The sequence below is a fragment of the Dipodomys merriami genome, unplaced genomic scaffold (genome assembly GCF_024711535.1).
Source record: "Dipodomys merriami isolate MVZ:Mamm:240054 unplaced genomic scaffold, mDipMer1.0.p SCAF_19, whole genome shotgun sequence".
Classification (NCBI taxonomy): Eukaryota; Metazoa; Chordata; class Mammalia; order Rodentia; family Heteromyidae; genus Dipodomys; species Dipodomys merriami.
Genome location: NW_027203270.1, coordinates 32537454 through 32564231, shown reverse-complemented (window position 1 = coordinate 32564231; position 26778 = coordinate 32537454). Strand labels below are relative to the sequence as shown.

The window sequence follows — 26778 nt, the reverse complement described above, 5'->3', positions numbered from 1 at the left end:
CTCCAAAGTATTTGGCCTGAACAGTTGGCCACAACGATTTAAGAGGTGAGAGAAGTCAGGAGAAAGAGCAGGTTTTGACATGTCAAGTTTAAGATGCTTATTAGAGTCCAAATGAAGTTGTGCAGTAGACTGTTGGACACACAAATCTGAAAATTAGGTCTAGGCTGGAGGTAGAAACTTGGAAGCTGTCAACATAAAGTTAGTATTTAGAGCTATGAAATGGATGAGGTCATCAAGGAATTAAAAGTAAGCAAGAAGCTGAATATAGTGGTATATACCTATAATCTCATCTACTTTAGCTACAGAAGCAGGAGGATCCAGATTTCCAGGTCAGCCTGGGCAATATAATGAGGCTTTGTCTCAAAATAAGTAAATAAGAAAAATAAAATTTGTCCAGGGACAAATATACAAAGGTGATTACGTTTGGGAGAAGAGGTATCACCAGCAAATATCAAGAAAGGAACAACTAGTAACTAGTAGGGAAACAAGGAAAAGTCCTAGAAGCCACATGAAAAAAGTGTCACCAGAAAAGAGCCACGAGGCACTGGTGGCACATACCTGTAATCTTAGCTACTCAGGAGGCTAAGATCTGAGGATCAGTGTTCAAAGCCAGCCAGGGCAGGAAAGTCCATGAGACTCTTTATCTCCAGTTAACTATCAAAAAACTGAAAGGGAGCTATGGCTCAAAGTAGTGGAGCACTAGTCTTGTCAGGAACAGCATCCAGGCCCTGAGTTCAAGTCCCACAACTGACAAAAAGAAGTGTTTTAAGGAGGAATGATCATCAGTAGTCATATGTTGCTATGTAAGATGAAGACTGCAATTTAGTGATTACATTTAACCATAATCTCCTTGATGAGAATAGTTTTATTTATTTTGCTTGGTGGAGATATTTCTAGTCTATACAATCTATGTTTATATTTATCTATTTATATTTATCTATTATATATGTATATACATACATACTTATACAAATATACATAAAGAGAGTATTCATGTGTGTGTATATGTGTGTGTATGTGTGTGTGTGCATGGTGCTGTCCTTAACTTTTTCCATTGAGGCTAGTGCTCTACCACTTCCATCATTTGGAAGTGGTAGAGGTAAGAGTCTCACAGACTTTTCTGTCCAGACTGGTTTTGAACCACAGTCCTCAGGTCTCAGCCTTCCTGAGTAACTAGGATTACAGGCCTGAGCCACTGCCACTAGGCCCCAAACTGCTTATTAACCATTTACTTATTTAAGAAACATTTATGGTTATTCCTTTATTTTTTGTCCCCTAATGTATACACTTCAGATTAAAAATTATTATAAACTGAAGATGAGTATTAGGATTTATGCATTTATAGTAGGATGTATATTTTTCTTTAGGATATCCATTCCATAAGATAGAAACACCTTACTAATTTTTAAAAAAAAAATGGCCTAGCTAGCTTAGATTATACTATCTATTTTTCAAAACAAAATGCCTTTTTTTTGGGAGGGGGGTGCCAGTCCTGGGGCTTGCAGTCAGGGCCTGGGTGTGATCCCTGAGCTTTATTTGCTAAAGGCTAGTGCTCTACTCCTTGAGCCACAGCTCCACTGCAGGCTTTTTTGGTAGTTTAGTGGAAATAAGGTCTCATAGGCTTTCCTGCCCAGGATGGCTTAGAATCATAATCCTCAGATCTCAGACTCCTGAGTAGCTAGGATTGTAGGTGTGAGCCAACAGCACCCGACTCAAAATACCGTTTTGTTATAAAATTTTACATACTTTATCAATGTCCCTATTCTCCTCTCCCTTTCTAAAACAGGTTTCATTGTTTTGTTTTCATATATGGAAGTAAACTACTTTGACCATATACATCCTCATTCACTCTCTCCATTTGCCTTCCTTTCTCTACAACAGCCTCTTTTATTTTCTTGTCTTTTTTTTTTTGGTTGGTCATGGGGCTTGAACTCTGGACCTGGGTGCTGACTCTTCAGCTAAAGGCAAATATTGTACCACAGTTTTCTGGTGGTTTATTGGAGCTAAGAGTCTCAGGGACTTTCCTGACTGGGCTGGCTTTGAACCATGATCCTCAAATCTCAACCTCTTAAATAGCTAGGATTACAGGCGTGAGCCACCAGCGCCAGGCTTTTCTTGTTTTTGTGTGTGTGTGTGTGTGTGTGTGTGTGTGTGTGTGTGTGTGTGTGTGTGTGTGTGTGTGTGTGTGTGTGTGTGTGTGTGTGTGTGTGTGTGTGTGTGTGTGTGTGTGTGTGTGTGTGTACATAAGAAGTTTCAGCATGGGGGGCTGGGAAGGTGGCTCAGTGGTAGAGCGCTTGCCTTGCATGCCTGAGGCCCTGGGTTCGATTCCTCAGCACCACATAAGCAAAAAGAAAAAAGCCGGAAGTGGTGCTGTGGCTCAAGAGGTAGAGCGCTAGCCTTGAGCTGAACAGCTGAGGGACAGCGCTCAGGCCCAGAGTACAGGCCCCACGACCGGACCCAAAAAAAAAAAAAAAGAAGTTTCAGCATGGTATTTTAGATGTGCACATACTATATTTTATCAGGATAGCCCTCTCTATTGCTTTCTCTTTGTATCTTTTTTTTTTTTTTTTTTTTTGGGTCCGGTTGTGGGGCCTGAACTCTGGGCCTGGGCGCTGTCCCTCAGCTCTTCAGCTCAAGGCTAGCGCTCTACCGCTTGAGCCACAGCGTCACTTCCGGCTTTTTTTTCTTTTTGCTTATGTGGTGCTGAGGAATCGAACCCAGGGCCTCAGGCATGCAGGCAAGCGCTCTACCACTGAGCCACCTTCCCAGCCCTCTCTTTGTTTCTTATTTTTACTTCTAAATTCAGAAGTTTAAAACATTTCTTGAGGTACTGGGGTTTGAACTCAGGGCCTTGTATTTTCTGAGTACTCTTATCATTGAGTCATGCCTCTAGCTTTTTTTTTTTTTTTTGGTGGTGGTGGTTGCTTTTGAGATAGGTTCTCACTTTCTGTCTGGGCTTGTGCCTAGTCCCTGATCTGCCTAATTTTGGCTTCCTTTCATAGAATAACAGGGATGCAATGTAATACTGGATCTAACTCTTAGTTATGAAGAGTTATGAACTCTTACTAACATTTCTGCCTGTACTGGCTTTACACTTTGATCTTCCCAATCTCAGTCTCCCATTTAGGTAGGTTATAGGATTGATCCATTTGTGTCTGACTAAACAATTTTTTTTTTTTTTTTTGCTGGTCATGGGGTCTGAACTCTGAGCACTGTCCCTCAGCTCTTCAGCTCAAGGCTAGTGCTCTACCACTTGAGCCACAGAACCACTTCCGGGTTTTCTGCTTATGTGGTGCTGAGGAATTAAACCCAGGGCCTCATGCATGCAAGGCAAGCACTCTACCACTGAGCCACCTTCCCAGCCCCCTGACTAAACAATTCTTATTTTTATTGGCCAGTCCTGGGGTTTGAACTCTGAGCCTGGGTACTGTCCCTGAGCAGCTTTTGCTCAAGGCTAGTGTTCTACCACTTGAACCCCAGTGACACTTCTGACTTTTTCGACTATTAATTGAAGGTAAGAGTCTCACAGATTTTTCCTGTGTATGCTGGCTTTGATCCGCAATCCTCAGATCTCAGCCTCCAGAGTAGCTAGGATTACAGGTGTGAGCCACCAGCACCCAACTTTTGACTAAATTTTTTTTTTTTTGCCAGTTCTGGGGTTTAAACTCTGGACCTGGGCACTGTCCCTGGGCTCTGGGCTTCTTTTGCTCAAGGCTAGTGCTCTACCACTTGAGCCATAGTGCTACTTCTGGCTTTTTCTGTTTATGTGGTACTGAGGAATTGAATCCAGGTCTTCATGTATGTTAGGCAAGCACTCTATCACTAAAATACATTCCCAGATCCCGACTAAACAATTTTTATGGAGGGGCTGAGAAGGTGGCTCAGTGGTAGAGCGCTTGCCTTGCATGCATGAGGCCCTGGGTTCAATTCCTCAGCACCACATAAGCAAAAAGAAAAAAGCCGGAAGTGACGCTGTGGCTCAAGTGGTAGAGTGCTAGCCTTCAGCTGAAGAGCTGAGGGACAGCGCCCAGGCCCAGGCCCCATGACCGGACCCAAAAAAATCAAACAACAAAAAAAACCCACCACAATTTTTATGGAGAAATTTAAAATCAACCCAAGTTCACCATTCTACAGTCTTTTATTTTTTTGGTCATGGGGCCTGAACTCTACATCTGGGCACTGTCCCTCAGCTCTTCAGCTCAAGGCTAGTTCTCTACCATTTGAGCTAGAGCGCTACTTCTGGCTTTTTCTGCTTATGTGGTGCTGAGGAATCAAACCCAGGGCCTCATGCATCTTCCCAGACCTCTACAATCTCTTTAAGTAATTAATACCTATCGTTCTTCTTTTTTTTTTTTTTTTTTGTTGGTTGTGGGGCTTGAACTCTGGGCCTGGGTGCTGTCCCTCAGCTCTTCAGCTCAAGGCTAGCGTGCTACCACTTGAGCCACAGCACCACTTCTGGTTTTCTGAGTGGTTTATTGGAAATAAGAGTCTCATGGACTTTCCTTACCCCAGCTGGCTTTGAACTGTGGTCCTTAGATCTCAGCCTCCTGAGCAGCTAGGATTACAGGCGTGAGCCACCGGCACCCGGCTCTATTGTTATTCTTGATACTGAGAAACATAGGAGTTGAAAAATAGAAGAAAGATTTTATTTTTCTGGTGAAAATGTATATTGTTCTTTTTTTTTTTTTATAGAAATTTATTGAATTTGAAGACTCTCAAGAACAGGAAAAAAAGGATTTACAGACCCGAGTAGAATCTCTAGAATCTCAAACAAGACAACTTGAACTCAAAGCAAAAAACTATGCTGACCAGAGTAAGTGAAAACACCTCTCCTCCTAAGTACACATTGAAGAGTGGGCTTCAGTAGTGTGATCCTGAAATTTGACACGGGTTTCAAATATATGCTTAAAATTATTCCAGAATCAAAAGTTGAGACTCGGTGTTCATGACAGTTATGTACCTATGTATGCAAAAGTAGCTAAAACAAGATAAAAGACTCACTTCCTTTATTTAGCTCTCAGCCTGATTATAGTTAACATGCTATGTTCATTACATAGGGATATGTGGGTGTAGATCATTTATACAATTCCATTGTTCTGTTATTGCATTTAAATTAAAAATAAATGAGAAAAAGCTTTAAGCATGTATAAAAAGGACTGGTTTATTTTAATGGAACAATAAGGTTACTAAGAAGAACAGAATTTCACTTTTCAGATTTAATTCATTTTTACTATAATTTCATGTTATTCTCTACTTCTAAAATAGTTGTTTCAAACCTTTAGAGTGATTTCTCTTTTTTGGCTAATGAAAATGTTAGAAAAGGAAATGGCAAGAAACTTTATGACCTATTTACATCTCATGTAGTTAGAGATCTCTGCTTGTCCCTCCCACCATTAAAAACTTTATAAATCCTATGAAGCAAGAGGTGTCCTACTCTTCTTCCTGCTTTACCCTAAAGGCACATTACGTCTAATGTTAAAAAACCACCATTCATGCTGGATAATTTTTAGCACCAGGCTTGGAATATGTGTAATGTATGTGATAAGTCAGTGCACTTTATTGAACTCTAGAAGTGCCTAAGAGAGCCAAATAAAAATCACTGGGAATCTGGAGTTCAAGCATTCCAAGGCTATTAACCAGATACCATACATGGTTATTAACCAGATACCATAGAAGAGAGCTACTGGATGTTTGGTAACAAAAATGGGCGTGAATGAAACAAAATGAGCAAGATGTCATGCCTTTGTATTTTTAAGCTCCATGATACATAGACTTATGTATCTTTTTGGTTAACCCTGAATTTATCAACTTATATGATTCTATTATAGGTTCTGTTATAGAAATTTGAAGACTTGAGAGCTTATGCTAGACTATTGTGCCTGTTGGAGTCACATTACTATGAGTACCACTCATCTACATAAAGTCTTTTTTTTTTTGTTGGTCGTGGGGCTTGAACTCCGGGCCTGGGCGCTGTCCCTCAGCTCTTCAGCTCAAGGCCAGTGCTCTACCACTTGAGCTACAGCGCCACTTCCGGTTTTCTGGTGGTTTATTGGAGATAGGAGTCTCACGGTCTCTCCTGCCCGGGCTGGCTTTGAACCGCAATCCTCAGATCTCAGCCTCCTAAGTAGCTAGGATTACAGGCGTGAGCCACCAGTGCCCGGCTCATAAACAGTCTTATAACAGTTGCAAGCTTTTGGCACATTTAACATCCACAAATTCTCAATTCAAAGAACAAGAAATTTTGGCTATTGAAGATAAACTCTCTAATCCTGATTTGCTTGTGCTTTTATAGCAGAGAGGAAATAGTATTTTAGAATTCAACACTAAAAGCACAGTTGATAGAACTAACCTAATTTTCATTATTTTAAAGTATTTTTTTCTTTTCTTTTTTTTTTTTTTTTTGGGTCCGGTCGTGGGGTCTGAACTCTGGGCCTGAGCGCTGTCCCTCAGCTCTTCAGCTCAAGGCTAGTGCTCTACCACTTGAGCTATAACGCCACTTCCGGCTTTTTTCTTTTTGCTTATGTGGTGCTGAGGAATCGAACCCAGGGCCTCAGGCATGCAAGGCAAGCGCTCTACCACTGAGCCACCTTCCCAGCCCCTAAAGTATTTTTTTCTTGATTTCTGAAGAATAGTAAAGTTTTAGAAAATTTTTCTTTGATTTAGAAAGGAATTCCTTGTAGATTCCTTTTATCCATTTTTCAGTTTTTCAATTTTTTTGTTTGCTTGTTGTAGTCCCCTTTTCCTTCCCTCAAATCTATAATATGAATCAATGCCACTTATTTTTAAAAAGATGACAGTAAGTTATAGTCATTCATATCATTATATATATATATATATATATGTGTGTGTGTGTGTGTGTGTGTATATATATATATATATATATATATATATAGGGTCTGGTCGTGGGACCTGAACTCTGGGCCTAGGCACTGTCCCTCAGCTCTTCAGCTCAAGGCTAGCACTCTACCACTTGAACCACAGTGCCACTTCCAGCTTTTTTCTTTTTGCTTATGTGGTGCTGAGGAGTCGAACCCAGGGCCTCATGCTTGCAAGGCAAGTGCTCTACCACTGAGCCACCTTCCCAGCCCCAAGTGCCCTATATTAATAGAAATCCAGGACTGAGTTTAAAAGATGAAAGCAAATTTGAATAAACATGTTAGGCTGAATTATAATTTTTTTTTTATACTGGTGGTACTGTGATTGAACTCAGAGCTTCTCACTTGCGAGGTAAGGTTTCTACCACTTCAGCTACTATACTCCTAGTCCTTTGCTTTTATTTTATTTTTATTTTTTCCCACAAAGTGTCTCTTGCAAACTTTACCTGGACTGGCCTAAACTATTTTCCTTTTGCCTCTTCCTCCCAAGCAACTAGGACAATGGGCATTTGTCACTACGCCTAGCTTGTCTTTGAGATAGGGTCTTGGTCACTTTCGTCTGAGTTGGCCATGTACTATGATCTTTCTGCTTCTACCTCCCAGAGAGCTGGGATTATGGGCATGCACAACCAGTTCTAGTTCTTTTTATGTAATAAATAAGATGTATGGTTTTTTTTGGAAAAATTAATTTCGAGATAAACTATGTGGCCAGGTTGGCCTTGAACTGTTTATATTCCTGTCTTCTCTTGAGTGCTGGGATTATATGTGTCCACTACCATGCCTGACTTCAAGTTCCATATTTTTGTCTATACATCTATATTGTCTATATTTTTCAAGACTGAACATGTCAGTTCTGATTGATGTATTTTAGGGAATATGCCCTTTTTAAAAGTAGTCATAATGGAGCTTCAAGTTTTGGTGTGAGTAGTATTTTCTGACTTAAAAATGGAAATGTTGGTTAGAGTTATTTGCTATTTGAGAAGGAAGAAAAAATAAACAGAAACTAAAGGATACACTTTATAGTTTTTGATAGTGTGGAAACATCAGATGTGATGTTATGATTCAACTTTGAGAAATTGACTATAAAAATTTTGTTAGAATTTTGTGGTTATGTTTAATTTTTTTCCAGCATGAATAAAGCATTTTAAAAGGAATTCTGTGTATTATTCTTACCTGGGAGTACCAGGAATAGTCTTGGTAAGTAACATCTTGTGAGCATTAAAGAGGAGTCTAAAACATATGGTATGCAATGAAGAAGTTACAAGTTGAAAAAGTCTTGTTTGCTGCGTTTTAGCTTATGGATTTTGTCATCTATAGTGAGGTGCAGTAATGGAGTCTTTATCGAAAAGTTTATAGTTATTATTTCTGTTGGTATGTTGACTGTTTATATATCTCATAAGCCAAATACTATCTTAAATGAGTCAAGTAAATATCAACATCATACATAATATAGTTAAAATATAAACTGCTCTGGTATGCCTAGCATTCTACAATGATTGCAATGTGATTGTGGTGTAGGGGAATATGATAATCTTTGTGACCAAAGAAATCATAACTTTATGGAGTTGGAAAAGGTAGAAGGTTATATAATCTTTTTTTTGTAAGTATCATGCTTTTACATTATTGCAATTAGAGTAGTAATTTAAATTTATCCTATTTGCCTTGTAGGATTTTTATTATTTCTTTGTTTTTTTTGATGTAGCCCAAACTGGCCTCAAACTCTAGATCTTCTTTCCTGAGCCTGAGAGTGCTGGAAGTATAGGTTTGTGCCACTACACTCAACTTAGTATTTATTTATTTAATGTTAGCATACATCAGATATCCAGAAACTATGCCATTTATTGGCAATTCTCTTGTTTTCTGAAAAATATGCTCTCTTCTTTTCTCTAATAAGTGTTTTTTTTTGTTGTTGTTGTTGTTGATTTGGGGCCTGAACTCTGGGCCTGAGAACTTTCCCTCAACTCTTCAGCTCAAGGTTGGCATTGTACCACTTGAGCCACAGCACCACTTCCCGGCTTTTTTTGCTTATGTGGTGCTGAGGAATCAAACCCAGGGCCTCATGCATGCAAGGCAAGCACTCTACCACTGAGCCACCTTCTCAGCCCATCTAATAAGAGTTATTTTAAGTGGAGTTGTGGCTCAAAACAGTAAAGTGCTAGTCTTGAGTGAAAAAGCTCAGGGACAGTGCCAAGGCCCTGAGTTGAAGCCCCACGACCAAAGAAAAAAAAAGAATTATTTTAATGGCCATTTTATTGTTCCACTTTGGCTGCCCAGAAACTTAGGACAAACTTCTGTCACAACTAGCTTGGACCTTATCTAGTTAACCCATTTAAATTATTCTTTTTTTCTAGCCCCAAATCTCAAGCATACGTACTATTCCTGAATGCTATCTTAAATCCCTGGCATGAATCAGGATAGTAGTAAACATAGGTGAGGCTGGGGGACTAGCTCATTTGTAGGGCATTTGCTTCCCATGCTAGATGCAGCTTCTGGGTTAGCACCACAAGGAGGAAAAACCCAGAAATTTTCTCTGGTGGTTGGGTGTCTTCCCCCTCTCCCCCGCTGTGTAGTGAATCATAGCTAATGTTCACTTCTACAAGCTTCCTCTCTTTTGATAGTTTTCTTAGAATATATTCAAGGAAGTTGGAACAATGGTTCCAACAATCAATGGTTCTTGATTTGTAGTGTTTGGCTGTTTCCAACATGAGCAGAATTGAAGAAGTAAAGATACGTAGCAAAATATTTGGTTTATCTTAACATGTTACAGTTATATACAACATACTACTACTTGAAACTGATACAGGCCTGTTTAGTTAGTATTCTGTTCCCTCATAGTAAACTTTAGTAGTCCTCCAGCTCTTTGACTTTATAATAAATTTCTTTCCCCTTAGGTACAGAGCCATTGCCTTTTGTGAGAGGAAGATAAAATGATTTATTAGGTACAGAGCCATTGCCTTTTGTGAGAGGAAGATGAAATGATTTAGGTAATAGTAAATTTTTTTGGAGAAGAAATTTTTGATTTTTGTCTTTCCTTTCTTCCAATAAAAATCCATTAAAAAAAACAACAAGCAGCTTAGGGGTTGGAGGTGTGGCTCAGTTGGTAGAATGCTAGCCACGGAGTGAAAGTGGCAGGTACTGAGTACAGGTCTTGGTTTCAGACCTTAAAAAAAAAAATAAATGGAGCTGGGCACTTGGTAGCTATTCCTGTAATCATAGCTACTCAGGAGGCTGAGATTTGAGGGTCACGGTTTGAAGCTAGCCCTTACAGGAAAGTTTGTGAGACTGTTCTCCAGCTAACCACCAAAAAACTAGAAGTGGAGCTATGGCTCAAGTGATAAGGCACTCTCCTTGAGCAAAAAAAGCTAAGGTCAAGTCCTGAATTCAAGCCCTAATACAGGCACATTTAAAAATTTTTTTAAATGGCTGGGTGCTGGTAGCTCAGGCCATCCTGGGCAGGAAACTCCTTGAGACTCTTATCTCCAATTAACCACCAGAAAACCTGAAGTGGCACTGTGCTCCAAGTGGTAGAGTGCTACCCTTGAGCTGAAGAGCTGAGGAACAGCACCAAGCCCAGATTTCAAGCCCAGGACTGACCAAAAAAAAAAAAGGAAAATGTGGTTGACAACTGATGATATATAAATATTAGAGCCTTATACTCTGAACTTCCTCTTCATTCTGTCTCACATATAAACTTTTGTTTGGCTTTTTAATTTGGTATTAAGTCTTAATCTAATAAAATAACTTTAAGCCTAGACCATAAAACTTGATTATTGGGACAAAATCACTTCTTACTGATACTGGAGTATTAGAAAGAACTCAGGCCCACAGCTTCAGGAGTTCCACATTTCACATCTGTCTACTCACCACAGAATTCCAAATAAAGAGACAGGAAAAAAGCAGAGACAGAATTATCCATGGTTATGGATGGGCTTCACCACTTCTGCAGGTGTCCCCTATCCCCTCCAAACATATTTGCCTTAGGTTAAATAGGATGGAGTTGGGGCAGGAGGGAGCAAAGTGTAACCATAGTTAAATAGTCCTAGACTTAGGTGGTTGTGGTGATTACATATTGGTTAAAACTTCTTATCCCTTCAGCAGGATGGGAGCACCCCTCCTACCCCCAAAATCAGGATAAATATTGATGCCTGATAGGTGGTTCCATCCTCCTTTGATTCCAAGATGTCTGTAAAGTGGCTCAGGGCAGAGGACATAGATACAAAATTCAGGAAGCAGAGTAAAACTTTTCTGTTTCTTTTAATTTATGTGCCCAAGTAGAGAAATCAGTGCTTTTAATTTTAAGCAAAAACAGCTTTTAAATACATGTCTCATTATTTTTTGGTCATAAGCCTTCTGCTAGTTGAAAAGTTTGGGAACAGTAGTATGTTCATCATTATTTTACATTAAATAAAAGAAATTGATGACTCAGACATTTTAAAAGTAGGGTCTTTCTGGTAAAGATACGATTTATAATGATAATGATTCATTGAGAATTTCTGCCTTTTAAAGTTACAAATTATAGTGGAGATTTGAGAGAGCCTATACCTTTAGGCTTAGCAGTGTTAATATTCTTGGAAAAAACCCAAAAAGGAACCAAGGACATTATTCAGTAGCAGGCTGTTGCCTATCAAGTACAAGGTCCCAGGTTCTGTTCCTAACACTGCGATTAAAAAAAAAAAAAAGGAAAAGTTTATGCAAAAGAATGAAGTTGGATCCCTGCCTTACTATATATAAAAACTGGCACAAAGGCATCAGATCTAAATGTTTAGAAAAAATGGAAAAGTTAAATAAAATCTTATCTATAGAAAATCCCTTTCACATGTGTGTGCCAGGGCTCACATCTGTAATCACAGCTAATCAGGAGACAGAGCCAGAGGACTGTGATTCAAAGCCAGCTTAAGCTAAAAAGTTCTGGAGACTCCATCTCTTAGCCACCAGGAAGTTGGACTGGAAGGCTCAAGTGGTAAAGTACCAGTCAAGCAAGTTGAGTAAGTTTGAGGTTTACAGTTCAAATGGTAGGAAGGAAGGAAGGAAGGAAGGAAGGAAAGAAGGAAGGAAGGAAGGAAGGAAGAAAGGAAGGAACCTCTGCATGAATGGTACAGTAGATAAAGTGATGATCTGTGATTTTCTTAGGACCATATGCTGAATATATGTGTGTGTGTGTGTGTGTGCGCGCACGTGCGCTTGCTGGTCTTAAACTCAGGGCCTGATGCTCTACGTTAGCTTTTTTCACTCAAGACTGGTATTTTACCACTTGATCCACAGCTCCATTTTGGGCTTTTTTGCTGGTTAATTGGGCGTAAGAGTCTCATGGACTTTTCTGCCTGGGCTGGCTTCAAACTATCATCCTCAAATTTCAGCCTCCTGAGTAGCTAGGATTATAGGAGTGAGTCACCAGCCCCCAGCAACCATATGCTTTTTTATTAAGGTTACTTTGGAAGTTTTAAATTTATATCTCCTGGCTTAAAAATATAACTAGATTTATAAAGAAAGCGACTTTTAAGCTGAAGGTTGGTAGCCTGTAATCCTAGCTACTTAGGAGGCTGGCAGGAAAATCCTTAGACTTTTACCTTCAGTTAACCACCAGAAAACAAGAAGTGGAGTTGTGGCTCCAAAGCTCAGGGGCAGTGCCCAGGCCCCATGACCAACACACACCTACACAAGGCAAGCTACTTTTAGTCCATTTTATTTTTTTATAATGTTAAAGAACTAATTGGCTTTTAAAGTCCACATATCAGAGGGAAAGCCACCCCCCCCCCCAAAAAAAAAAGAAAAACCCCAGCACAAGATAAGTTGAGTAACCAGGATTAAAGTGTGAGCCACTCTCCAGCTCTAGTGCTGTCTTTTAATAATATTAAAGTTGTAGCCGGGTGCCAGTGGCTCATACCTGTAATCCTAGCTACTCAGGAGGCTGAGATCTGAGGATCATGGTTCAAAGCCAGCCCCGGTAGGAAAGACTGTGAGACTCTTATCTCCAATAAAACCACTAGAAAACCGGAAGTGATGCTGTGGCTCAAGCAGCAGAGCGCTCGCCTTGATCTGAAGAGCTGAGGGACAGCGCCCAAGCCCAGAGTTCAAGCCCCACGACTGACCAAAAAAAAATTAAAGTTGTAGTTTGTAATTAATATCTAGTACTAAAGAAAGCACTGAAAACTGAGTTTTATGAGGAAGATTGAAAGATTTCTGGTGCTTTAAAGAACAGGAAAAAAAAAAACCCTGATAACTGGTTTTTCAAAACTTCAAATATATTAAAGGATTGATAGTCATGAAGGATGCCAAGTTCCTTTTCTATAATTTTAGAAAAGATTGAATTAGAGGAGTTTGTTGGTTTTGGTTGGTCATAGTGAAGCATTTCTTGGCCAGGGGGATGATACACAGGAATAGGCGCTGAGGGAAAGCCTGGCCTGTCCCTGTATAGAGACTGTGTATAGGTAGTAGAGTTGGCGACCTTGCTTGTGGATGGCTTAGATGACATCTTCATGACAGTGACTATGTCAGATTGTTAAAAGTCCTTAGTACAGGAATTCTTGGAAGTTAGCCCAATCTTTGTAGGAATATGATCACTGATTCATGACAGAATTTCAAAATATTCTGTTACCTGTGCTACTGATTAGTATCATATAATATCGGTCTAAAAGTCTTTTGGAGTTTAGAGGCATGGTGAAGGACTTGGTTGACAGAGGAAAAGTTTTTATTACTGATTTGATGTGGTTGTCTGAGATTTGTTTCCTGTTAAGTGAGTATTTTGAGTCCTTCTTTCTTTTAGAAACTTTGTTGCTAAATTGTTCAAGGAGAATTTCTGAAAGACCAATGTTAATCTCCTGAGATCTAGTAACAGTTGGATTTATCTGCCTTCCATGAACAGTAAGAACTGATTACTTTTGAGAAGGCAAATAATGAGTTGGATGTGGCATTCTAGCAGGTCTGTTTCTCTTTCTTCTCCCCATAGGCCTATCAGCAGTCTGATGGGGCAGAAGACAACAGAGATGGAAGGTGTTCCAAACTTGGCAAAGGCCATCAATCTAAGGAGGTAAGCTCTGATTTGAGCCGGCAGAGCAGGAAGCTCTTCCTGCCATATCATATCCTCTTGCTTTTTGGAAAGATGGAGGAAAAAAAAGAGCATTCCAAATGAGGCTAGAGTATTTCCATTTGCAATCTTATGAGAGGTCAATTTTAGATTTGTCTTTTAATTGTTCTTTTTTCTTGCCCCTTTTTCCCCTTTCAGAAACCATGATTTGATTTTTTTCTCTCCTAGAAAATTAGCAGTTAAAAATTGGCTGATTGGTTATCTGTTGTTTGGGATAGATAGGATAAACAGACTGTAGCTAGTTTGATGAGTAAAATAAGTAAGGTTTTTGGAGTTTTCATGAACTCATTTTTGAAGTTTAGTTTATAAGGGGACTATTAAATAAGAAATGATCTTTTAATACTTTCAGATGTAGCACAGCTCTGCAGGTATCAGTTACTCCATGGTACTTGAGGTTTTGAGAGATGTCTGAAGTCTAGATGAGCTTTTTTTTTTTCTTCCAGTTTTTCCCTTCCCTTTGCCCTTTACTAGTTCCTCAGTGGCATTCAGGGCTCTCAAGAGATGGCTTTTTCCTGTGTTAAAAGGTACTTTTCGACACTGTTTATATTACCTTCTGTGTTTTAGGCCTTGACTAAAGTGAGTTTATTGGATATGTTGTGCTGAATTATTGTGATTTTTGGAAAAGCACTTGAGGTTCCAATTTGAATTATATGATCACAGTCTATGTATAGTAATACATAATTTTTTTTTTGTGGTCCTGGGACTTGAACTCAGGGCCTAGGCGCTGCACCTGGGTCACCAGTGCCCAGCTTTATATAATACGTATACATTTATATGATCAATTATATGATCATATTAAATGATTTTTATATGATTTGTTCTGTATATGTCTAAAAAGATAATAGTATTTAGATAACAGTACAGGTAAAGAAAACTTGAAATACAAACAATATTTGTCTAGGTACTTGCTGTAGGTGACAGAGTAGAATCATTGCCAGAGTAGCATTCGGAATAACAAAAGACACAAACTATGCTTAAAGCATAATTAGGTGCTTTATGATTTAGAAAGCTCCATATGGACTTTAATAGGTGCTTATAAGCTAATATATATATTAAACTAACTCTGGTTGCTATAGCAAACAAGCCACAAAATAGGAACAGTAATCATGTACTATGTAACAATGTTTCGGTCAATGATAAACTTCATAAATAACAGTAATCCCATAAGAGTATATCACGTAGTGACATCAAAGCTGTCTTAGTTATGTGAATATACTCTTATGTTTTCACAATGTTAAAATGGCTAATGAGGCATTTCTAAGAATATATCAACATAGTTAAGTGAAAATTTATCATACAATGACTCACGTATTAAAGGTTGCTTTTTTTTTGGTCTTGGGGCTTGAACTCATGGCTTGAGCACTGTCTCTGAGCTCTTTTACTCAAGGCTAGTGCTCTACCACTTTGAGTCACAGCACCACTTATAGTTTTCTGGTGGTTAATTAGAGATAAGAGTCTCATGGACTCTCATGCCCAGGCTGACTTTAAACTGAGGTCCCCAGATTTTAGCTGCTGGAGTAGCGAGGATTATAGGCGTGAGCCACCAGCCGGGGCTAAAGGCTACATACATGTTCAATTCATAGTAGTTGTTGTAGAACATGATAAACAATGAATACTTGAGCCTAGGAATATACTGAGTGAATGGATGGATACTCATTGTATTTGGACTAAGGTGGGATTGTATTTATAATATCATTTATCAGTTGGTGAATTCTTCCCCAAAGGTGACCACTGCCATGCCTTGTAAAACTTTAGTTTTTTATGTGTCTTTTCTTTTTTGTGTTCTTTTGTTTCTACTACTTTTTCTCAACTTCATGCTTGCACTGTCTGTCAGTGGTAATGGTGTATGTAGCATTGTTTATTCATTTTTATTACATAGTATTCCAATACATGAACTTTTTTTTTTTTTTGGTTGGTCATGGGGCTTGAACTCTGGGCCTGGCCATTGTCCCTCAGCTCTTCAGCTCAAGGCAAGCGCTCTATCACTTGAGCCACAGCGCCACTTCCGGTTTTCTGGTGGTTAATTGGAGATAAGAGTCTCATGGATGTTTCTGTCCGGGCTGGCTTTGAATCATGATTCTCAGATCTCAGCCTCCTGAGTAGTTAGGATTATAGGCGTGAGCCACTGGTGCCTGGCTCATGAATACTTTTATACTGTGCTATTGATAGACAGTTGGGTAGTTTCCTGGGTGGTTATTAATAGTACTTCCTTGAACACTATTTTAAAATGCCTGTGACAGGCCGGGCGCTGGTGGCTCACGCCTGTAATCCTAGCTACTCAGGAGGCTGAGATCTAAGGATCGCGGTTCAAAGCCAGCCCGGGCAAGAGAGACTGTGAGACTCCTATCTCCAATAAACCACCAGAAAAGCGGAAGTGGCGCTGTAGCTCAAGTGGTAGAGCGCTCGCCTTGAGCTGAAGAGCTGAGGGACAGCACCCAGGCCAAGAGTTCAAGCCCCACGGCCGACCAAAAAAAAAAAAAAAAACCAAACTAAAATGCCTGTGACTTTGTGTTAGTCAGCTTTTCATCATAGTGACAAAACAGCCCTAGTAAAAGCAACTTAAAGGAGGAAATGTTTATTTTGACCTAATATCTTGGAAGTTTCAATCCATTTATTGTTTTGACTAAGAGTTTGGGGCTAGACATTTCCTAGGTTCCATTGATGAGGTCAGATCTAATCACTTCCTAAAACCCCAGCTCTGACCATTGCATTAGGGACCAAGCCTTTGGCATTCACTTCATATTCCAAGTATAACTGAGTGGATATATGTGTACTTGTTGTCATAGGGTCAGCATTCAACTTTATAAACTCTTACCAAATACTTTTCAGTTTGGGTATAGCAATTTATGCTTTTACCAAATCCATGCTTCTACCAGCACTATATGAAAGTTCTACTTGTTCTATATTTTTTCCAGGTCATGATGTTTTTGATTATTTAGCCAATTTGATGGGTTTGTAGTTACATTTTGTTTTGGGTTTAACATATGTATTAGTCTATTTTTCATTACTGTAACAAAATAACATAAGGCAAGCAGACTTAGAAAAGAGGTTTATTTAGCTCTCAGTTGTAGAACCCTGGAGAGGTTTATTTAGCTTTCAGATCTAGTACCCCAAAGATTGAGGTAGTAGAACTGGTTGTGCCTTTGGTGAATGCTCTCTGACAGATGATATCACAATGTTGAAAGCACATGTGGGAGTGGGAGAGAGAGATCACATCTCAAAACAAGAATGCAGAAAACGATTCAGGGGTCAAGCTGTCTCATAACTTGCTCTTAGGAGAGCTGTCTTAGTCTTTTCCAAGGATAGCTTCCCCAATAACCCAAAGTCTTCTCATTAGTACTCACTTTTTTTTTTTTTTGCTGGTCTTGGGGTTTGAACTCAGGGCCTGGGGTCTATCCCTGAACCTCTCTGTGCCCAAGACTCTGAGGCACAGCACCAGCTTTTTTTCTGTGTGGTACTGGGGAATCAAACCCAGGGTTTCATGCCTGCTAAGCAAGCACTCTACCACTAAGCCATATTCCCATCCCAGAGAGTATGTACTTTTGCTTGGCGGTTTGATGCTTTTTGTCAGAGTATCAAAAATTGGTTTATTTCCATAAAAACAGAGGATATTTTGTTTGAAGCCTATACTCTCCCCTGGATAGAATCATAAAGGAGACTCCATTGTATATAACAGATGAGTATTTCCTGAGTGCCAGTGTAGCATGGTAATTAAGAACACAGGTTCTAGAGGCAGACTCTTCTTTTTTTGTTGTTTTTGTTTTCTTTTTTTTGCCAGTCCTGGTGCTTGAACTCTGGGCCTGGGCGCTGTCCCTGAGCTTCTTTTGCTCAAGGCTAGCACTCTATCACTTGAGCCACAGTGCCACTTCTGGCTTTTTCTGTGGATGTGGTACTGAGGAATCAAACCCAGGGCTTCCTGCATGCTAGGCGAGCACTCTACCACTGAGCCACATTCCCAGCCCTAGAGCCAGACTCTTCTATTAGAGAATTACCTTTGTGACTGGGTAAGTTAACCCCAATTTGCCTCAGTTTCCTTATATCTAAAATGAATGTAATGGTGATTTTTCCATCATAAGGTTAATAGACTGTATATAGTTCATAGAACAGTTCGTGGTATATAATAAGCACTATATGTAATCTGGTATTAATGATGAAATTTATGAACTCATGTCAAGTTGATGAGTTAATTGATTCTAACTCTACTGGGTGTTGTGATTTATACTTGTAATCTTAGCTACTTGGAAGACTAAGATTGGGAAGACTATGGTTTGAGGCAACTCTGGGCAAAAGGTTTACCTCATCTTCACCAGTAGAGCTAGGCACACCTGTCACTCCACCAGCTACTGGAGGCTTGGAGAATTAAAGTCTAGGCTAGTTGAACAAGGACAAACAATACTATACCTGAAAAATAACTGAAGCCAAAAGGGCTGGAGATATAGCTCAAGCTGCTTAAGCACTGCTTACCAAGTATAGGTTCCGAGTTTCACCCTCAAAACAGAATAATAAGGCTTTCCTATTGAGCATAAATTTGAAGTTGAAGTTTATGAATCATACTTGGATTTTGTTTTCACTTCACCATCCTTTTTTTTCTTTTGGTTTCATGTCAAGAAAATACTTGCCAGGCGCTGGTGGCTCATGCCTGTAATCCTAGCTACTCAGGAGGCTAAGATCTGAGGATCTTCGTTCAAAGCCAGCCCGGGCAGGAAAAGCTGTAAAACTCTTATATCCAATAAACCACTCAGAAAACCAGAAGTGGCACTATGACTCAAGGGTAGAGTGCTTGCCTTGAGCTGAAGAGCTGAGGGACAGCGCTCAGGCCCAGAGTTCAAGACCCACGACCAAAAAGGAAAAAAAAAAAAAAAAAAAAGACTGGTTTACTGATTAAGGAAGTAGCACTGTGAGTCAAGTGGTATTGCACTAGCCTTGAGCAAAAGCTCAGGGACAGCACCTAGGCCCTGATCTCAAGCCACAGGAACAGCACATACACAAAAAAGTTACTGACCCCGACAAGAAATTACTGATTTGAAAAAGATCAATAATTTAAAGTAGATATGATTTGTCCAGTAGTCTCAGAATTTCCCTAAGCGTTTATATGAATTTAGTTATTCAAAAGTATAGAAAATGTTTATTATTTTGCTTATGTTTTTCTTTTTCTTTTTAAAAAATAAGCAGCACTAAAGCCAGGTGTGGTGGCTCGTGTACATAATCTTTTTTTTTTTTTGGTCGGTCGTGGGGCTTGAACTCTGGGCCTGGGCGCTGTCCCTCAGCTCTTCAGCTCAAGGCGAGCGCTCTACCACTTGAGCTACAGCGCCACTTCCACTTTTCTGGTGGTTTATTGGAGATAGGAGTCTCGCGGTCTTTCCTGCCCGGGCTGGCTTTGAACCGCGATCCTCAGATCTCAGCCTCCTGAGTAGCTAGGATTACAGGCGTGAGCCATCAGCGCCCGGCTCGTGTACATAATCTTAGCTACTAAAATTTGCAGGATCTTGTTGCATGTCAGCTCAGGTAAAATAACGTCATCCAAGGGACCTATCTCAACCAATAAATGCTGGGCATTGTGATGTGTACCTGTCGTACTATCTATAAAGAAAGTATACATAGGAGGATTGTGGTCCAGGCCAAAAATGAGACCCAATTTGAGAAACAAGCCAAAGGGCCAGGAGCCTGGTTCAAGCAATAGAGTGCCTTCCTAGCAAAACGTAACCCCTGGGTTTCAAAAGACAATATTCCTCACCCCACCTCACCAAAAAAGCACCAAATCTTTTTTTTTTTTTTTTTTTTGGGTCCGGTCGTGGGATCTGAACTCTGGGCCTGGGTGCTGTCCCTCAGCTCTCCAGCTCAAGGCTAGCGCTCTACCACTTGAGTCACAGCGCCACTTCCAGCTTTTTTCTTTTTGCTTATGTGGTGCTGAGGAATCGAACCCAGGGCCTCATGCATGCACTGAGCCAACTTCCCAGCCCAAGCACCAAATCTTGCAGCACCCATTGTATTATCACAAATACACATGTTCTACTAGTTGTGATGTATTCAATCCTTTCCTGGTATGTTAAGCTGTGTTGCATGTATGTTGTGTTGTGAATTTACTCATCCATTAATGGGCTGATAAACATATAAGCTTGACTCAAAAGCAAATCAAAACAAAAAGAGGTACAATTTTCTTAAAGAATGACCTGTTTCTAAGCTATTCAGATTATTTATGGCAGGCAAAGGTATTAGAACCAAGGTGAGTTTACTGGGTAGTACATGCTACTTTTTGTTTGGTGTCAGTGAACATTAGGCATATAAAACATATTCATATGCAAGTTGTTGGAGTGTTAGTTGCTTCTATAGCTCTTGGCCAGTCACAGGTTATAGATTACAAACAGCCTTGTGTGTTACCTCCTGACTGACCTTCACTCTAGGAGAACATTTTTTCCAACCAAGACTTTCTTTCTTTTCTTTTTTTTTTGGGGTCCGGTTGTGGGGCCTGAACTCTGGGCCTGGGCGCTGTCCCTCAGCTCTTTAGCTCAAGGCTAGCACTTTACCACTTGAGCCACAGCGCCACTTCTGGCTTTTTTCTTTTTGCTTATGTGGTGCTGAGGAATCGAACCCAGGGCCTCATGCATGCAAGGCAAGCGCTCTACCACTGAGCCACCTTCCCAGTCCCCAACCAAGACTTTCTAACACAGTTGAGTATCTGGACAATCCACTGGCACTGTGACTATGCCCACTTATGAACTCCTCCAGCTGATTTTGTGCTCACTTCTCTGGAACACTTCATTATCATTTGGCTTAAGTAGTGTAATTTCTTCCTGGATTCACTCAGATCCCACCACTTCTCAGAGTCATTCTTCTTTGCTGTTAATTATTTGCTCTTGTGAGATCCTATTTTAACATTCTGTATCTTGGGATCTAAAACCTTTCCTCTTTTCTTTTGACATCATGAAAGTTGTATTCTGTGAGCACAGGTCCACATCAGTGCCACTCACAAAATCTATCAGCAGAGGGAGCTAAATAAAAGAGGATAAATTCCTGAAATTGACAAGACTGGAAAAGCAGAAGAGTACTTAGAAACAGTGAGGCTTTCATAAACTGTTAGTACTGAAAGAGTCTGAAGAATACTAAAAAAATGGTAGAAATCAATAATTTGGGTTTTGATTCCACATTAAGACTTACACAGAATTAACTGTGTGTTTGAAAGAGGTAATTTCAAATCACATTAAAAACACATGTACAAACAGATCGGGTGTTTTGTTCTCACTCCCTTTGTTCTCCTCATCTCCAGAAATGTTATTTATTAAGGTGGTGAAATGATATCACTGCAGAATTTCATATGAGCACTGTTGATTATAGGTCTAATGATTATGGATAACTCAAGATAGGTTTTGTCCAAGTAAATTTCTGACTGTGTATTTTGTTTTAATTAAGTGTGTATGTCTTAATTTCAGTTAGCAGACTTGAAGAAAGAGAAGCAGAACTGAAGAAAGAATATAATGCATTACATCAAAGACATACTGAGGTGGGTTTCTGATTGTTATGACGATGTTAATGTTGGGGACAAAGAAATGTATCTTGGAAAGCATGTTTTATAAACAACTACAAATACTGGTGAGGACAAAGGGAAAAAGGACCTTTTATATATTGTTGGTGGGAATGTAAACTGGCAAAAACCACTATACATCTAAAAATTCCTCAAAAAATGAAATATAGCTGGGCGCTGGTGGCTCATGTCTGTAATCTTAAGTACTCAGGAGGATGATTTCCTGCTCCACTAGGCAGGAAAGTCCATGAAACTCTTATCCCCAATTAACCACTAGAACAACAGAAGTAGATCTCTGGCTCAAAGTGGTATAGCCCTAGACTTAAGCACAGGGACAACATGTAGGCCCTGAGTTAAAGCCCTATGACCAAAAAACCCAAACCAAACCAACTAAACATACTGGTGGTTTATACTAGCTACTCAGCATCTTGAGATCTTGTGTTTTGTTTTTTTGTTTTTTTTTGCCATCAATAAGAAATGTACTTATTAAAAAAAAGTCCATGGGGCTGGGAAGGTGGCTCAGTGGTAGAGTACTTGCCTTGCATGCTTGAGGCCCTGGGTTCCATTCCTCAGCACCACATAAGAAAAAAGCCGGAAGTGGCGCTGTGGCTCAAGTGGTAGAGTGCTAGCCTTGAGCTGAAGAGCTGAAGGACAGCGCCCAGGCCCAGAGTTCAGGCCCCATGACCGGACCTCTCAAAAAAAAAAAAAAAGTCCAAATGCTGGCATTGTCCAGAAAATTTAATAGGTTTATTTATAATTGTTATGAAGTGGAAGTGCTGAAACTTGTTCACGGAAACATTTTGACTTGCGTTAATGCAGTACATTCCTGCAGTTATATTAAAAATTCACACACAAATGAGAGTGGAAAAAATGCCAATCCTGATTTCTGTCCCGTATTTTTCTACTGGCAGTCATATACTTAGGTACTTTTTGACCCCATGGGGGGGAAAAAAATCTAACATTCAGAACTACTGATAACAAGAAAATGAGAAGGAAACCTTTTTGTTCTTGTTGTTGGTTATAGGGCTTGAACTCTGGGCCTGAGCTCTGCCCCTGAGCTCTACAGCTCAATGAGAGTGTTCTACCACCGGAGCCACAACAGCACTTCTGGTTTTCTGGTGGTTAATTGGAGATAAAAGTCTCAAGGACTTTTCCTGCCCCAGTTAGCTTTGAACCTTTATCCTCAGATCTCAGCCTCCTGAGTAGCTAGGATTACAGGCGTGGGCCACCAGCACCCTGCTGAGAAAACTTTTTGAGAATGAAATGTTTTCCATCTTAGTGGATTCTTTTTTCTTTTTGTCAGTTGTGGAGCTTGAACTCCAGTGCTGGGCACTGGTCCTGGGGCGCTGTCCCAGAGCCTCTTTATGCTCAAGGTTAGTGCTCTATCACTTGAGCCACAGTGCTATTTCTGATTTTTGAGTGGTTAATTGAAGAGGGTAGCTAGGATTACAGGTATGAGCCATCAGCACCCAGCCTTAGTGGATTTTTAAGCACTTTCTCCATCTATGTGGTGTGCTAGGTGGATATCTTTTGGCATAATTGTTAGGCATTTTCAGTGGATAGCACATAGATTGGTATCTTCAAAAAGGCCAACCAGATAGGCCTCAGTTGCCTCCTGTAAAGCACCAATCGCTGGGTTCTGGAAGCACAGATCTGTTTTGAAGTCCTGAGCAATTTCTCGCACCAGACAGTGGATAGGGAGCTTGCATATCAGAAGTTCAATGGACTTCTGGTAGTATCTAATTTCACAAAGTGCCACTGTACTAGGCCTTTAATGATAAGGTCTCTCCACCCTTCTAGGAGAGGGTGTACTCTTGTGAGTGGCTTTGTTGCCAGTTGTTTCCTGGATGCTTTTTGCTAGCTGGATGCTTGGTACAAGCTATGGTATAGAGAGGCCTTACTCACCGACTTCCTCCTTCAATTGGAGCTCCGAGAATAAGAGATAATGCTAACCTTGGAAGGCTGTGGGGATGCAGCTACGAATGCCAGTCTTGAGATATTATGGTTGCAGGTGAAACCAGCCCAGGCAGGCTGGAAGTGTGATTCAAGTAGTAGACTGCCTTCAGTGAAAAAGCTAAGCAAGAGGCGAGGCCCTGAGTTCAGTGTGTACACACACACACACACACACACACACACACACACACACACACACACACACACACACACACACACACACACACACACACACACACACACACACACACACACACACACACACACACACACACACACACACACACACACACACACACTCTCTCTCTCTCTCTCTCTCTCTCTCTCTCTCTCTCTCTCTCTCTCTCTCTCTCTCTCTCTCTCTCTCTCTCTCTCTCTCTCTCTCTCTCTTAAATCAGTATACCAGAGAGACATCTGCATACCTATATTTATTGCTGTATTTATTGCTGCACACAAAAGCCAAGAGGTAAAATCAGGCAAGGTGCCAATAGTCAATGAATGGATAAAAAAGTGTACTAAATATATACCATGGAATATTACTCAGCCATAAAGAACTTGAAATCATGTGGTACATATATACCAGGAATATTACTCAGCCTTTAAAAAAATGAATTATGTCATTTGCTGGAAAGTTGTATGAGGTAAGCCAAGTTCACAAAGCCAAATATGGAATGTTTTCTCTCATATGGAGAATCTAGACTTTAAAAACACATGTGTATATGTATATAAATACATACAATACATACACACTATAAATATACTGTACATTTTCATATATAGAATTTAATCATAACTATGGGACTGTTATCATAACTATGGGAAGAGAGGAAGGAAGAGAGTGATGGAAGGTGAATACTATTGAAACATTGTATACTTAGAATATGAAGATGGCATAAGGGATCTCACTTAAACCATTGGAAAGTCAAGAAGAGAGCAGTAGTGGGGGTTGGTCTGGTTAAAATATAATACATGCAAAAGCAAAATACCATAGTGAAATGCCTTAGAATAATTAATATACACACAAAAAAATGACAAAGTAAAACAGGCTCTTCTGGGCAAGTATCAGTAGGAATGGAGAGAGTGAAGAAGATGAATGAGGGGGAACATGATTGAAGAAGTTTACATGTATGAAAGTAGAATAATGAAACATATTTGAATAAATTTAAGAAATTTAAATAAAAATAAAATAATATGTTTAAATTTTTTTTTAATTAGAATTTTTAGGCATTATTTCCAGAAAGTGAAATGAAATGTCAAATGCCACCTTTTTAAAAATTTTTTTGGTCAGTTGTGGGGCCTGAACTCTGGGCCTGGGCACTGTCCTTCAGCTCTTCAGTTCAAGGCTAGCACTCTACCACTTGAGCCACAGCGCCACTTCCGGCCTTTTCTGCTTTTGTGGAGCTGAAGAATCGAACCCAGGCCTCATTCATGCAAGGCAAGCACTCTGCCTACCACTGAGCCACCTTCCCAGCCTTTTTCTTGTATTTTCAAATTTTTTAATCTGGAATTCATTTTCCATGTGGTGAATTAGTGTGACACAGAATGATTCAGGGTGTTTGTGTGTTTTGGGGCAGGGGAGGGTAGTTGGTGTCAGTCCTGGGGCTTGAACTCAGGGCCTGGACACTGTCACTAAGTTTTTGTACTCAAAGCTAGTGTTCTACTACTTGAGTCACAGCTCCATTTCTAGATTTTCGGTCCTTAATTGCTGCCTTTGAACCATCAACCTCAGATATCAAACTCCTAAGTAGCTAGGATTATAAGGATGATCCACCAGTGCCTGGCTAATAATTTAGTTAATTAAGGCAGTTTCAATACTTTCTTAGCTGGCTAAGCAAAACTTTATGTGCACATAATAGAATGTTTGCCATTTGGAAATGCTGCATTGGTAAAAAAATCTTACATTGTTAATCTTGCATAAAGATTTATTAACATGAAATTGTTATAACAACATAAAATGATTCTAAAAGGGTTTTCTGCATGAGTTTTCAGTGTTTTAAATTAACAGCTCTCCAAAGCAATTAAGAAAGGTTACTTGAGTGTATTTTTTATGATTCTGTCAGCCTTTCATGTATTACATTTGTTTCTATCTTGTTAATATAAATATTATTTTTTATTTATTTTATTTTTGGTCAGTAATGGGGCTTGAACTCTGGGCTTCGGCTCTGTCCCTATGCTCTTCCACTCAAGGTGAGCGCTCTACCACTTGAGCCACAGCGCCACTTCTAGTGATTTATTGGAGATGAGAGTCTCACGGACTTTCCTGCCCGGGCTGGCTTGGAACAATAATCCTCAGATCTCAGCCTTCTGAGTAGCTAGGATTACAGGCATGAGCCACCGGCGCCCGGCTAAATATTTTTTTTTGTGTACTACAGTCTTCAGTTTTACATACCTAAGTTAATAAAATTTTCAAAAATTTATTCAGGGGCTGGGAAAGTGGCTCAGTGGTGGAGTGCTTGCCTTGCATGCATGAGGCCTTGGGTTTGATTCCTCAGCACCACATAAGCAAAAACAAAAAAGCTGGAAGTGGCACTGTGGCTCAAGTGGTAGAGCGCTAGCCTTGAGTTGAAGAGCTGAGGGACAGCACCCAGGCCCAGAGTTCAGGTCCCATGACCAGACCCAAGAATAAAAAATAAAAATTAAAAAAAAATTATTCAATGTTTGTTACATGAATAAAACAATTTCTGTTGTTTTCTGTAATTCTCTTTCCCAAGATCGTTTTGGTCTTTACCTACCTATTTATTGGTGCTAGAGACTGAGCCCAGCGTCTTGCACATAGTAAGCATATACTATTATCAGTGAACTACATATAGAACCCTAATTCTGGTCTTCAGTTCCCATTTTTCCATTGACTTGTTTGACTTCCTATCTGGTGAAGACTTATGTGGTTGCTTTTAAAGAGTCCCATTGCACTCAATTATATTTTCTTTTGAATTCCTCCCTCCCTCCCTCCCTCCCTCCCTCCCTCCCTCCCTCCCTCCCTCCCTCCCTTCCTTCCTTCCTTCCTTCTCTTTCCCAGGCTTGAGCCTTGAATCCTGGCCCAAGGATGTCTTTGAACTTTTTTGCTCAAGGATAGCACTTCTGCCAGTTGAGTCAAAACTCAAATTTAGACTTTTTTGGTAGTTAATTGGTGAAAAGAGTTTCACAGACTTTCCTTCTTGGGCTGGTTTTTTTTTTTTTTTGGTCGGTCGTGGGGCTTGAACTCTGGGCTTGGGTGCTGTCCCTGCAATCTTCAGCTCAAGGTGAGTGCTCTACCACTTGAACTACAGTGCCACTTCCAGTTTTCTAGTGCTTTATTGGAGATAAGAGTCTCATGGACTTTCCTGCCTGGGCTGGCTTTGAACTGTGAT

At 40.0% G+C, this 26778-nt stretch overlaps 1 protein-coding gene across 7 annotated transcripts in view; it reads left to right on the top strand.

Annotated features, from left to right (window-relative positions):
* Window positions 1-26778, top strand: part of Spag9 (sperm associated antigen 9) — a 131650-nt gene that overhangs the window by 14577 nt on the left and 90295 nt on the right. For all 7 annotated transcript variants that reach the window (XM_070028385.1, XM_070028384.1, XM_070028382.1 and 4 more), the window contains exons 2-3: window positions 4693-4813; window positions 21387-21457. In XM_070028385.1, the coding sequence (XP_069884486.1) occupies window positions 4693-4813; window positions 21387-21457 (192 nt within the window). The remainder of the gene's footprint in view (window positions 1-4692; window positions 4814-21386; window positions 21458-26778) is intronic.